This window comes from Dermacentor variabilis, unplaced genomic scaffold (assembly GCF_050947875.1).
Source record: "Dermacentor variabilis isolate Ectoservices unplaced genomic scaffold, ASM5094787v1 scaffold_14, whole genome shotgun sequence".
NCBI classification, from domain to species: domain Eukaryota; kingdom Metazoa; phylum Arthropoda; class Arachnida; order Ixodida; family Ixodidae; genus Dermacentor; species Dermacentor variabilis.
The window spans coordinates 6,818,373-6,833,384 of NW_027460302.1; the positions used below are offsets into that span (position 1 = coordinate 6,818,373).

The 15,012-nt window shown below is 46.5% G+C and overlaps 1 protein-coding gene across 5 annotated transcripts in view; it reads left to right on the forward strand.

Annotated features, from left to right (window-relative positions):
• Positions 1-6,109: 6,109 nt before the first annotated feature.
• Positions 6,110-15,012, forward strand: part of LOC142567838 (nischarin-like) — a 191,586-nt gene continuing 182,683 nt past the window's right edge. For 3 of the 5 annotated variants that reach the window (XM_075677987.1, XM_075677989.1, XM_075677990.1), the window contains exon 1: positions 6,112-6,492. In XM_075677987.1, coding sequence (XP_075534102.1) covers positions 6,406-6,492 — 87 coding nt within the window. In that variant the 5' untranslated portion in view covers positions 6,112-6,405. Of the gene's footprint in view, positions 6,493-7,135; positions 7,289-15,012 lie in introns of those variants that run through there. The other 2 variants (XM_075677991.1, XM_075677988.1) reach the window with 2 other exon arrangements.

Here is a 15,012-nt window from a genome sequence, read left to right on the forward strand (position 1 = left end):
ACACCAGTAGATGTCAAAACAACCAGGGGAGTTAGCCCATAGCAGCTATAGCTGTAAAAAAGAAGACTGGCACAAGCACAAGAATTGAGATGGGCACACTATATGCCTTTGTTCTGGTAGTAGTCCACTACTTTGGTGCTACAGTTAAGGATCTCGAATAAGTTCAAGGAGCAAGAATTTAGCCCAGAAAAACATACTACACTTAACAGCTGTATCTAGCCATACCATTTTGCCTATGCAGCTTTATATAACCCTGTCCACACTTGCCTAAAGCACATGAGTGGCATCCTGAAAAAGAAGATTAGCTTTTGATATTGCTTTGGAGAAAATTCATCTGTTTCAGCCTTGCAGTACATATACATACTGCACATTTCGGTATACCTTATCACCAACTGTTAAGTCACCTTCTTAGCTCATCAGCGAATCACTCCTGCAACCAAATCTGCTGGTTCGGGTTTTACCTGCATTTCCACCTGTGCAGTTGGTAGAAGTCTTTGGCTGTTTACTGTAACTTCATATTTCAAACATTTGGTTGCAGAAGAGGCTTTCGCAACACTGGCAACCCTAATGCCTGGGCAGGCTTCACGAAAGGCCACCAGTACCTCCTCGTTGCAGATTGTGCTCAACATTCTTCTTGGCTCGACTGTGACTAAGAACCCACATATCTTTCCTCCAAAGCTTTGATGCAGAAAGAGGCTATTGTCATTTGTGTCAAGCTTAGGCCAGAAACTAATCTGGCACAGGTGGAAATAGTCTTGTCTTTCCCATATGGTGGTTCAGCCTCGCGAGGCATATTCCTTCAGTCAATTTGCACACTGTCAATGTGAGTGAGACTGATCAAAGGTTGGCTATGGTGTCGGGTTTCTTGCCTGGTTTCGGTAGTGACATCATGGCCAAGTGTTTCCACTCTGTGGGGAATTCCAATATTCCAGATTTCATTGATTACAAGGAATAGTGCTTGCTTCCTCGTTTCGGCAAGATTCCTCAACATCTGCAAAATGACTCCATCTTTGCCATGTGCGTTTTAAGTGTTGACATGTTCAAGAGCAACAACAGGTTCTGCCATCATAAAGAGGCTTTCCATTCCTTCCTTGGCAAGTGGTCATTAAGGTGCGTACAATTCTAATAATAATAATAATATTTGGGGTTTTACGTGCCAAAACCACTTTCTGATTATGAGGCACACCGTAGTGGAGGACTCCGGAAATTTTGACCACCTGGGGTTCTTTAACGTGCACCTAAATCTAAGCACACGGGTGTTTTCGCATTTCGCCCCCATCGGTGCGTACAACTCTGGCAACGGTCAGTCACTGGGAGGTGGTTGGGGAAAGCGTCTGCAGCTTGTTCCTCAAATTACTCAGATGTGCACGGAAGATTGAGCAGTGTGTTTTCAGTAGTATTACAGTATTTGGTTCATCCTATTATAGCTGAGAATGTGTCGCATCTTACTGAGACCTATACATTCAAATGACACGCAGTGGTCTATCCACTAGTCTCTGGCAAGTTTCTTACTATGATATCTTGCCTGCTCAGTCTTGTGCAGAACATTGATCAGGGTTTGTTGCGTGCAGCCACAATTTAAGTACGCAGCATGCAGTTTGGCTTGCTCACCCCAAAGTTGCAGCAGGTGCTTGTCAGGGCTGGATGTTGCCCCAGTAAGCTCTAGTTCGCATCTCTCTTTGCAGTTTGTAAAGGATGCATGTTGCTAGCGATTCTTCAACACCTTCACATTCTGCAGACTCAAGTGCATCACGGAAATGGTCCCAGCCTAAAACCCTGATTTTGTGAATGTAGCACATTTTCACCCCTACATCAAGTGTTATACTGGATAATGGTCGCTGCCTCTTGGGACAAAGTCGCACCGACACTCTGGGTGAAGACCCCAGTTGCCCATGCTGGTTTTAATGGAGGGTGTGGCAGTTGGTACAGTTGGCATCATTTGTTAATTTGAGGTCTGTGGTTTCTGCTTCATCAAGGTGGCATCCTCTTGGCCGCACGTCTTTGCATCCCCAATGTGGGTGATGGGCATTGAGCTCACCTTGACCGAGTATTCTGTGCTCAGGAAAGAAATTTGAAGATGTCAAAGCCAAGTGAAGTCGCCTCGGCTGCGGTGCCTGGTTGTGGGAGAGAGGTAGACCAATGCCAAAACGACTTCCTTTCACTTCCTTAGCCTGCAGCACACCACCACAACTTTCTGATCAGACATATGTTTATTTAGGCTGTTCTTTCCTTCCCCTAATTCAATGACAGCCAATTATAGGAGCTGCAAATCAAGCTGACTTCAGAAGGCTGCCGATTTTTTAGCTACTTCTAGGAGCTTATTGAGTGGTTAATTTCCTAGTTGGGCATGACACGCTTCGTGCTTAAAATATGAACTGTTTAAAGAATTCTTGGAGTAATATGAGGACAGGCAACTCTGAGTGATGACTGCTTCCGTCGCAAAATGTGGCAATGAGCTAGGCGAATGCTCTCACGACAGCGTAGTGTTCAGGTTGTATGAATATAGAAGAAACAAAATTGGAGTTGTGAAGTTCAAAGTCCTATTTTTACAGCCTCTCTTTATACTGCTGGCATTAGAAAGCTTTAGAATAGTAGACGCAAATAGCATGCATAAACAAGAATCCTGTCTGCGTAATTCTGGGACCCATGTGGTTTGCATAACCCAGCAGCACACAAGTCGCTTGCATCCTCTTATCCAGTGCTATTATTTTCATTGTAAAGCAACCAATATCGCAGTAAGTCTGATCAACCTGCATCAATATGCTAGAAATTTTTAAGCAGTTAAGGTGTGTCGATTGAGAGTTTAAAGCACTTCATTTGGCCACTAGACTTGTGCTTTCCAGTACTACTTGCTAATCAACTCTTGAGGTGTTTACATTGTTTTTCTGTTCCGTAAGATTAGTTTGACAGTCCTAATAAAATTGTTAAAGTGAAAGTCTGGGCTGTTGCATTGGCCATGGGCTGTTGCATTGGCCATGTCATTCTAAAACTGTTAGGTCTGACACTGTCAAAGCATTTGGCAACTTTAATAACCTTCACCTCACTACATATATGTATTGTGGTGGGACCATTCAGCATGTGAAAATAAAAATACCGGCAAATAGAGAGTTCAAGAGGACCTGAGATTATAGTAAAGCGGGCGAGGCAGTAGCTTCAGGGTAACGGGGACATCAAAGGTGGAACTAGGGCTGCCATACATCCCGTCACCACAATACACTGGTTCATCACATTACGCAAAAGTGTTGCGGTGATTTTATTGAAGACGCACATATAAACACTCATTCGTCCCAACTTTACACAGAACCTTGCATCCCATTGCTAAAACTAAGAGCGCGAAAAACGGGCAGAGATGCAGCTGAACATAACGGCACGATATTAAGCTCCACCTCACTGTGTTTATCGCGCTCTTAGTACGAATAATATTAAGCATCTACTCTGCATTTTAGTTACCCGCCGTGGTTGCTCAGTGGCTATGGTGTTAAGGCTGTTTCACATGCTGCGACTGCAACGACGAAAATCGGTGCTGTCGCACGCGTCGCAATGCGAAGTCGCGGGATCGAATCCTGGCCACGGCGGCCGCATTTCGATGGGGGCGAAAACACCCGTGTACTTAGATTGGTAACACTGAACTTAGTGTCACACATTACTTCCCCCGTTTTTCTGGCTTCTGGATTGGATTGGCGCGGCTCACTACGTCCTTACGCGCGCTTTTCTGAGCGCAGATTGATGTGCGCCTGGTTTATGCACTAGGCTTTTATACAGTCGCTTTTTCGAGCGCAGATTGGTGTGCGTCTGGTTTGTGCACTGCGCTTTTATACCATCGCTTGTCGCTGCTTTCCTTTTCTCTGGCTTGATTCGTTGCGGCTTGGTGTAGGCGCGCATACTTGGTGTGCGCCTGCTTTTTTTTTTGCGCTGGTCTTCGAACACATCGCTCGCTGCTCGCGCTTATATATAAGGAAGTGCTGCGCCGCGGGCGTACCGTGTATGTAAGCGCGCCAGAAAACTGCGCCTTGTTTTCCATTACTTTGTCATGTACCTTAATTACCACTGGGTAGCACCGAGCGATCGCTTCTAACAAACGCAGAAATGAGTCTTTGCAGCGCGTGTGGCCATTAATTGACTCCCACCACAGCCATGTGAGGTGCGACTTCAGCAGCGGTGCAGTTACCCTGCAGCCGGCGGAGAGGAGGTGGCGCTTCAGTTTATTAACTTGCTAGTTTTTGCGTGTGAACGCCCGTGATAGCTCGTGAGGTCGTGCGGGACGAGCTGCTGGCGTGACACCCACTCGGTGGCCCCGAAGGATTGTGCAAATTGATGTGCCTCCTTCGCGGCAAGCGAAAACACAATCTAGGCCGCCTGATGACGGGCGACAAGGTTCCGCCGAGCCGGCAAAATCACGGCGGCATTGCAGACCTTGGACCATGGGTATTCGGCATGACCTGCGTGACCACCGGGCAGTTCCGACTATTCAAGGTCGACAGACGAGACACGGCGACGCTAGGCCCCATTATTGCAGCCAACGTTGAACCGGGGGCCACCATCCACAGTGATGAATGGGCCGCATACAACGGCATCCCGAACTTAGCGGATGCTAACGGAGTGAGCCTCAATCTGCAATGGGAAACTAAACCAGACAGCATGAAATTTGTGGACCCGATCACGGGCGTTCACACGCAAAAAATGGAAAGTTATTGGCATGCAGAAAGTGAAGCGCCACCTCCTCTCCGCCTGGAGTCGCACCTTACATGGCTGTGTTGGGTAGTCAATTAATGGCCACACGCGCTGCAAAGACTCATTTCTGCGTTTGTTAGAAGCGATCGCTCGGCGCTACCCAGTGTGAAGGTACATGACAAAGTAATGAAAAACAAAGCGCAGTGTTCTGACCCTTTGCTTTTGTATGAATGTTTCCCGGCATTGCTGCGCGCTTACGTACACGGTACGCCAGCGGCGCAGCGTTTTCTTATATATAAGCGCGAGCAGCGAGCGATGTGTTCAAAGACCAGCGCAAGAAAGCAGGCGCACACCAAATATGCGCGCCTGCACCTAGCCGCACCGAATCAAGCCAGAGAAAAGGAAAGCAGCGACAAGCGATCGTATAAAAGCGCAGTGCACAAACCAGACGCACACCAATCTGCGCTCGAAAAAGCGACTGTATAAAAGCCTAGTGCAGAAACCAGGCGCACATCAATCTGCGCTCAGAAAAGCGCGCGTAAGCACGTAGCGAGCCGCGCCAATCCAATCCAGAAGCCAAAGGAGAGGGGGGAAGTAATGTGTGACACTAAGTTCAGTGTTACCCTTAGATTTAGGTGCACGTTAAAGAACCCCAGGTGGTCGAAATTTGCGGAGTCCTCCACTACGGCGAGCCTCATAATCAGAAAGTGGTTTTAGCACGTAAAACGTCCCCATAATTTTTTTTTTTGCATTTTAGATCGTAGAATTCTGGCAGACCATGTGATGTCACTAAAGCTTCGTTAAGTTCACAGCACTACGCGATAACTGTCGTAAAGCCCACAATAAAAGTAAATCACATGAAATCACGGATGGCGCACTAGCGCTGAGCACGTACGATTGAAAACGCGCTGCCCCATTTCAGGGATGCATGAACAGTTGTGAGCAGACACCACCTTAAGCATTATATTACGTAACGTAACTCGTGGCGAAGAACACGTACAATACCTCCGCCTACGACGCCCGTCAAGTAAAGGTGCATGTGCGATGTGATGACGCTGCTGCACAGTGCCGGTTCACAAATTGCATTGCAGTGGCGCTACGCCACTTCAATATTTCGATCGTCAGCACCACTGAATTCTTCAGAAATACAAGTCTCGCACACCCAGATTTCACCGAGACCAAAAGCCGACATGCCACACCACTACTACTGCACGACTTTTCGCCAACAAACACTGAACCCACTGGGGAGATATCATACGACCAGCGGTCGGCGTGGGCCGCAGATTCAACGCGCCACAAACCAACTTTGGCGCCACGGCATCACTTGGCGCCATATCATCGCGCCTTCTTAAACGATCCTGTCCCTAGGCACCTAGGATCACGTCATGTGAGGGATTTTTGTGAAACATAAACGCACGTTTTTTTCTTGTTCACGCATGCGCAGGAGCTTGGAGCAATCCAAAACCGCTGTTTTCACAGGTCCAAGCCTGGCATTCAGCACGGCGCCAGCACAGCTGCTTGTAAGGGCCGGTCAGAGCCATGAACAGCATTGGAGGACGAAACATTTGCATGGTTTAGATGACGTACCATTGGTGGTTGTGCTCACGTGCTACTGTTTTCGTCTAAAGCCTTGTGCAGCGCTGTCTGCCAATTGCCATCCGCTGCTCACCGATCCGCTGCCCACCGGGCGCAAATCCGCACGCCGGCGAGTCAGCAGACGTCTGTGTGCAAAGCATGGCACTATACCAACCTGTCCAGTCCTGGATGAAGGCATCTGAAGCTGTCAAAATCATTGGCACCGAACAAGGCGATGGGTTCACGGTGAGTTCAGACCTCATTGCAACGTTGTGGGTGGAAAACGAAACCGCCCGCCGGCGATGTACCCGGTCTCCCTCGCAGGTACATTTTTCGAAATACGCCAAATATTGCCCGAGTGACGGCGGGTGCGTGCTCAACAGGCCGAAAGCGTGTGAACGCTGCCTCCCGGTCGTAGTGCGCGCGTGTTAAAGCGGCGAGCGCGCAGTCCGCCAGGCGTCAAGGGGCGGATGGCATCATTTTAGATGACAAGGCCGAGTCGCACACGTAAAGCCACCGCGACCACAGAGCGCCTCGCCGACTGAACTTGGTGAATGCAGAATATTACAAATGTGCCGTGAGAGTTTTTCAGAATTTCTCCCGGCGCGCTCTTTTCATAGGCTGCTTGAAAGCACGTGACAAACTGTCGGCGGGAATACGTTTTCTTACTCTTATTTATTTCCCGTCATGCTTAATGTCGGGGAGCCGCTGCCAGTGAAATAAATTTGAAGACGTCCATTTTTTCATTTAGCTGTGGGCGAAACTGGTTCTGGCTGCAACCTTAGAGGTTGCCGTTTATCCCCAGGCAGTTGCGTGATAATCCTATCGGAATTAGTCAACTGAGTTCAACATAATGTGGTGAATGCAGATGTCACGAAGGAATAGCCACGTGTACCTACATTAATAAGCATGTCTGCTACCCCAATAGGAAACTGAAGCAGGCATTGTAGAAGCAGTACAACTGCACCCTGTAATGTTTAAACAATTCGAACGGAAACACAAACACAGCAAGTGTCAAGATTTTTATCAATGCAGTTTGGCTGTAAGTATAGTAGGGCACAACATTTTGTCTAATGGGATAGACTGATGAGCTAGTTGGTATAAATTTTGTACGTTATTGCCCATCTAGAACATGCAAGAAGACAGTAGTATTGATGGGTCACTGTCTTTTCTATAGTCTTGCATGTTCTGTTTGTAAAGCTTCATCTTATCCTCAGCGGCCTTGAACAACCACAGGCAGCATCAACTGGTACTTCCCCCGCAGGGGTGTCTGCATCGGCAGGTGTTTGGTGCGTTTTGACACCACGGAGCCGAGCATATGAGGGTTGGACCCTCCCACATCACATGTAGCCGTGCGCGGCTTAGCCGTATCTGGTGAAAAGGGGATCCAGTGGGGTTGTGACAATGCTGAGTGTTTGGGTCTTTATGACCCCTTGGTGGAGGCAGCACACCCCTTTGTCCTCGTCTTCACATAGATGGCACCCCCGGGCTGACCCATCTGGGAGAAGTTGATAGTTGCCTTTTAGATGTAGCTGTAGAGCCTAAACATTAGTTGTCTTTTCCTATCCTTTCTGATCTTTATCTCCATGATTAATAAAGGGAAAATCGGACATCCACCTGTTCGTAGCAATTGCTACAAAGGAAAGCCAGGGTTTCCTTTGTAGCACTTGCTGCAAACAGGTGGATGTCCGATTTTCCCCTTATTAATTACTTCTCTCCAGACCTTGTGGGTTTCCGCAAAACTATTACGTCATCTTCCTCTCACTTCCAATCTTTCATGTATTCTCCTCTCTTCCTTTTACTTCTGGTTTTCTAGTCAGTGAGGGTTAACCTGGTGTAGTGCATTGAACCTTGGGTATTTTATATTGGATTATAGTAGCTACGTACAGCTGGCGTCAGCATTTCTTTGGATTTTGTAGCGTCCCCTTGTTTGGCTTCGTGATGGGCATAGCTGTCGAAATCAAATAAATTCTCTATGGCTGAAACGTCATTCGCCCCAATTCCTGATCGTCCTCTTTCCAAAAGAGAAAGCACCGAAGCAGCCTTCCAACTGGTAAGCCAGCGCAAAGGAATGTTTCCACGCTTCCATGTTATACATAGTAAAGATCCTGAAAAGACTGTCAGAACTAGTTCACGTTTCACTATGGCTAAGGTCTAACTGAAACACGAAGTACTGGCTACTGAGTGTCGAAAATGAGCAGCGGCGACCTCCTCCTTGAGGTGCGCGGTACTGAACAACACAGTAAACTATTGAAGCTTGTAGCATTTGGTAATGTGCCAATAACTATTACCCCACATTGACCACTCAACACAAGTAAAGGAGTAATCTCCGATGTCGATCTCTTGAGCCTGAGCAAGGAAGAGCTCCTGGAGGGCTCGAAAGAACACCATGTGATTCAACTACAAAGGATACAGACCAGGTAGGACAACCAAGATATTCCATCGAAGCACCTGATCCTCGCCTTTGCGTTGGCAACGCTACCGGAAGCCCTAGAAACAGGATGCACCAAAATTCAAGTCAGATTTTGCATTCCAAATCCCCGAAGGTGTTCGGAAGTGTCAGAGGTATGCCGAGGCTGACTGCCGTGTGGAAATTGTGGTGAACAAGAACATGCATCCGACAACTGTAGTGGCATGCTCCCCTGTCCCAACTATGGCGGTGGACACCCAGCATACTCTCAAACTTGCCTCACATGGAAAAAAAGAAAGACATACCGTATTTACTTGCATAATGATCGCACCCCTGAATTTGGTCGTCAAAATGAGATTTTTTTCTTTCCCGTGTAATGATCGCACCCCGAACTTGCCGCAGCAATACGTCGTGTGCCAAGTCTAGCTTGTGTCAAGTCTGCCGAGACGTTTGAGCTCGGCCTCCTCCTTACAGTATTTGTTGAGGGATCAAATACATACATTGTCATTGCCAAAGATGCTGCAAACCAATTCTTGGACGCTGCGCACTGTCAGCTAAGACAAGTAAAATATGTATTTTTTCATAAAAGAATATATTTGTATGTCCCAAAATTTCTGCCAGGAATAACTGATATCCATGCTTCCATGTTTTTTTTGCCTATTAATAAGTATAGAAAAACCACGCAAACCTTAGAACTATATCAGTTCGAAACCAGCAAAGCAATGCATGCCGCTGATATGAGAAACGTAAAGGCCATGAAATGAGCAAGTTGAGGACAAATATTTTAATGAAACTTTGTCATTCAAGAACCTTGTTTACATTTTTGTACATATGCAACGACCCGGGAAAAAATATCAATGATGCTGTCCTTCCTTCCAATGTATTGCGCAGGAGCAGCTTTCACCGGTTATGTATTGTAATTGCGCTGAAATTATGTCGCAACAGAGATTACATATAAAAAGCAGGAGTTCTGCAAATATACATTAGAAATGCGAAGATACAATGGAATATGCAAATGCGAAGATAAAGCTTGATAAAGAGCAGAAAAGTGTTACTGAAAACAAAGTTCACTGCATGCATCCACAAAACCTCGCAACAAGATATTTAAATGTGCGTATAAGTCTCCAATAAATCTATGTATTTAAGCAAAAGTAACTGTATACAGGGTGTTTCAGCTAATTTTAGCCAGAGTTTAAAAATATGCCAATGCACTCTAAGACGACGCGACCAAATGCAGGTTGCTCACTTTTGTATGTAGTATGTCATGCTATTTGTATTTTGCTCAACTAGATTTTTAGTCAAGATTAATTAACCAACTTCAGAAGTAACAAAGCTGGGGAAAAAAGTCAAATTAGAAGGTTGCAGAGTGGTTTGCAAAATGTCCGAATAAACAGTTTCTGACTTTCTATTTATTAAGTATTAGTGTATTTCACCTTACTTATGATGCTCGCGAAATACAAAACACCCGTGACATGCCCGCTTGCGCGTTGTGATTGCCCTGCTTTGAAACGTTCCGCGCACAAACAGCCATAGACGTGCTGCCGCTTAAAAATTGACGGGGCAGCGATGTAGGCGTTGGCTGTGCCATTTACGCCAGTGATGTGCTCCACTTGTGAAAGTTCATTATAGCGATAAGGAGACGCAGTGGTTATCGCTTGTGCTGCCGGAGCATCAGGTCCGTCATTTCACGATAGCTGTAAGCAAATGGAACCTCCCTAAATAAAAAAAACTTAGTTTTCAGAAGGCTGAAAATAGTAAAATAAAAGTATCCTAAATGGCCAGATGCAGTCTTTCGCTGAATTTACGTTTATTTTTTATGCACTTTCACAGCAAATGCTCGAAGAGGTCACCTTCTGCAGTGATGCAACACTGGGATCTTCTGAGAAGGCTTGATGTCACTGTTTTGAGCACCATCAGTGAAATGCCGTGGCAGACTTCAGTTATCTTCTCCTGTAAGGCTTCTGGAGTTGCCGTTTCTGTCATGTATACATGATCCTTAATATAGCCCCACAAGAAGAAATCAAGATGGTTGAGGTCAGGTGACCTTGCCAGCCACAGGACAGGCCCGTTTCTCTCTATACATTGCCCTGGGAAGGTAACATCCAGCCATGCTCTTGTTTGACTGCAGCTGTGGGCTGGGGCCCCATCGTGTTGATACCACATTGCGTCAAGCCAGGCTAATGGCATGTTGCAGCAGAAGTCTTCCACCGGCCTTCTGAGGAACTCGCCTACATACCTCTTGCCGGTCAGTGTTGTTAAAAAACACCAGGCCAATGACTGTGCTGTCATATATTCCGCATCGAACGCTAAATGACCACTGATATTGGTGGCAGGATCTTCCTAGCCAGTGGGGATTTTGATCACTCCAATAGTGTGCGTTGTGAATATTTACTTGGCAACTTCGGGAAAAGTTCGCCTCGTCAGTCCAGAGTACCTTGGTGAGAAAGTCAGAATCCTGCTCCTCCTGAATCAAAATCGAATTCGCAAGGTCGACTCTCTTTTGTAGATCCCTTGACTCCAGGCATTGATGCAACTGCAGATGATAGGGGTGCAGTCCAGCAGTTTTCAAAATCCTACAGGCACTTCAATTGGACACACAGAGCTGTGCATGCACGCTGTGCGTGCTAGCATGTGGATTAGCCATCATGAAGGACAAAACAGTGGAGCAAAATGACTGAAGCTCTCTGCCTCTTTCTTGTGAAGCTGCCAGTTTGCTTCAGCGACTCGTAGGTGTTGAACATTGTCATCGGGTTCGGTCGCGTACCCGGGTGCCAACTTCGAAATATTCTTGCAGCCTGCCGTCTCTGTGTGCATGCAGCTCCTGGGGCAAGGATCATGTCTGCTTTTTTTTCCTCGTTGGAAAAAGGCATCGCGAAATCACTCGCGCTTTAACAGGCGATGCACGATAATCTGTTTGTCGCTGTCTGGAACTACCACAACCATCGCATCCGTCAGTCTCTTTATGCAGCGCAAGCGATAACGGTTGCTAGCTTAAATTGAACAGCCAGCGCTTGTGTCGTTGCCCTGTTGCTTTTTAAGCGGCAGCGAACCTATGGCTGTTTATGCGCAGAACGCTTGGGAGCAGTGCAATCGCGACGCGCAAGCGGGTATGCCTATTTATTTTTTTATTTATTTCACATACTTTCAAGGCCCGAAGGCGTTACAGAAAGGAGTGGAGTCAAAACATGAAGCAATGCAGTAAAAATACAAACAAAAAGTATTAACAAAAAATATTAACAAAGGGCATTCTGAACGGCGGTCTTGAAGTTAGTAGGGTCGGTGATGAGTGCGATTGATGCGGGAAGGAGATTCCAGTCCGTGCTTGTCCTGGGGATGAATGAGTTACTGTACCGGTTTGTACGGCACAATGGCACCCCGATTTTAAGGCTGTGGTCAGTGAGGGCTGAAGTATAAAACGGAGGGGCAAGAAGGGTTTCTTTTAAAAGGGGGTTCAAGTGAAAAACTTTGTGAAAAAGGGAGAGACAGGAAGATTTGCGGCGTGACGAAAGATCAGGTAAGTTAAGAGTTCGTTTCATTGAAGAAGTTCGTTTCATGTTGTTTTATTTTTTACTTTGTGGGCATCTGCAGTAAGCTGAAAAACATTAATACTTAATAGATAGAAAGACAGAAACTGTTTATTCATACATTTTGCAAACCGTTCTGCAACTTTGTAATTGGAATATTTTTCCTAGCTTCACTGCTTCAGAACTTGGTCGATTAATCTTGACTAATTATCGAAGTAAACAAAATACAAAAAATAGCGTGACACACTGCATACAAAAGTGAGCAACATGCATTTGGTTGCATCCTCTCGGAGTGTATCGGCATATTTTTAAACTCTGGCTAAAGTTAGCTGGAACACCCTGTATAATGCAGCAAACAAGGCCAATAAACATGTTGCGCAACCACAGATCGACAGATCACAGAACCCTAAGGCCCACGCACCTCCCTCCACTTCCTCCGATGCATCGCGTGCGATGGAAGGCGGTGCAGTTCCTCCCTCCACTTTTATCCGTCGCGCACACAAGGCTGACCCGCCATTGTCGGCTCCCCCCCCCCCCCCCCCCCCCAGTTTTCACTCGCACATACAGTATGCGGCGAGTGGTGACGATGTTATCACTGCTGGACTTCACACGGAACATGATGCCTGGAATGCGCCTTGAGTGTCCATATAATTGCTATCACAATAATATCAGGGTGTCTACCAACCGGGAAAACCGGGAATTCTCAGGGATTTTGAGTAGTCTGGAAAAACTCAGGGAAAACTCAGGGAATTGGTGCTTCTATCAGGGAAAATTAGCTGTAATTTTACTGAAAAGGTCGAAAGTCAAGGTAATGCTGGCTCGAGTAACCGACAGGAATCGTAATGAATTGTCTTTGACGCCCTGTCGTCGGCTGGAGAGGAGTTGCCAATGTACAGTCAAAGACCGACTTTCCGGATTCTCGATAATTTGGACGGCTTCGCGGCACCACCACGTACCCCGTAGAGTCAATCTACCAGAACGTCTGAAATTTCAAACTTAAGAACTCTTCGCCGTCCGATTTCCCGGAGGTTTTGCCGTGACTGCAGGTCCGAAACGGCATTAATCAAAGCTGCCACCTCTGCCATTTTGATTACCTTGCCGCCTCGAACCGGCGCTCTCGCACGCAGATCCGCTGGCAGCCGTAGCCACCACGGCGGCAACGCTAGGCCTAGATGCTTCGACGTTCGCTACGAAGCTTCTTGCCGTTGGATGACGTGTTTTTAATTGAAATAAGTCGCTGCTGTTAGCAATGGCGCGGACTCCGCCTTTGTGGTCCTCGCGATTGGCTTAGAAGCTTGGAAAGCATGGTGCTTTGCATAATGCCGGTTATTGAAAGTTAGCTTTGCCTCCGTACACAAATGTCCCTTGGTGAAGCTTACGCAAAAGTACTGCAGTGAAGCATAACAAGCGCGGGAAGGGGCTATTGCCATTGGACACAGTATGTATTGCTCTTAATTATACACGCATGCACCCGGTATTTCCTGTCACAGTATGAGCACCGATATGCCTAATACGTGTACCGGCAGGCCTTCACAGCGTTTTCGAATGTGCCTGTGGCGGTTTGAGCCCTTAAGGGCAGTAAATGACATGCATTTATTTTTTCCAACTGGCCGATTTTTCTGACATTTTTGCGGCCCCTAGGGAGTTCGAAAAATTGGACGTGGACTGTGCAACTGACCAAGAAGGGGCTTCAAGTAGTCTGTGGGGCGAACGAGTAGCGGAAGGAGGACAAGAACAAAAAGGACCTACGCATTGAGGAATGAACAGGAAAGGAAGCGTGCTGCCGCTGTTTTGAAGGAGTTGAGAGATAGAGAGAGAGTGAACTTTAACGAGAATTAGCAGTTATGTGAGCTGGGCCTAGGCCTCCCACGATCAAACGTCGAGGTCTTGCCTCTTTGCCACTTCATAGGTCTGCTCAGCTCAAAAAACAAAGTGTTGGCTGATGCCGAGATGCAGGTGTCCCTCGTCCAAACCAAAATAAACTCTTTAAAGCAGTGAAACACAACACTGAGGCGTCGTGCCCGGGCTGAGACTATGTCAGGACAGTTGAGGTTGACTTACGAGTTGTTGAGAATCTCAATGGTGACAACGTTCAGGCCTCATACCACTGAGCTTGCTATCAGTTGATAGAAATAGCTCCTATTCAAAAATATTTGCTTCTGTATGCTTCTCCACTTACTCGTATTTGAGAATGTCCGACTCGATTTGCAATATTTTTCGAAGACATTTTATTTGCTCTGCATTTTACTAACCCCTCCCTTCTATTCTCTTTTTGAATAACATAAACACTTCTCCTTAGTATTCAAATTGGACTAAGTCGGGTTTTTTTTCGTATGCTTACTAGAGAGTGACAGCATCAGGCGATATGGTTTCAGTCCATCTTCACATAAAAAATAGTTCTGCATCACTCAGGGAATTTCGCAAAGGCACTCAGGGAAAACCTGGAAGACTCAGAGAATTTGGAAGTGTTAACTTGGTAGACACCCTGAATATAATAGGAGTGAGTATCTGGCAACTGAAGAGTCCCATGGCCCATTACTTTCCATAAAAGAAGTAACAAAATTTTTCATCACGTGGCAGTTTGCTACGCCACAACAATGTCTTTTTTTTGTGTGTGTGTGGGGCGGCAGCACGGAAATGAAAAAACGCAAAGGAAAGCATGTTGGCCACAATTGAATGCCTACTTTGGGCACCTTATGTGGCTACTGAAGGAATGTTGAAGAAAATGTTAGATGCTTGGTGCACAGAGAACCGTATGCATGTTGCTTGTTATCCTACACTGGTGAGACGAAATACTTTTTGGAGAGGTTGCGATAACATCAAAATGAAGGG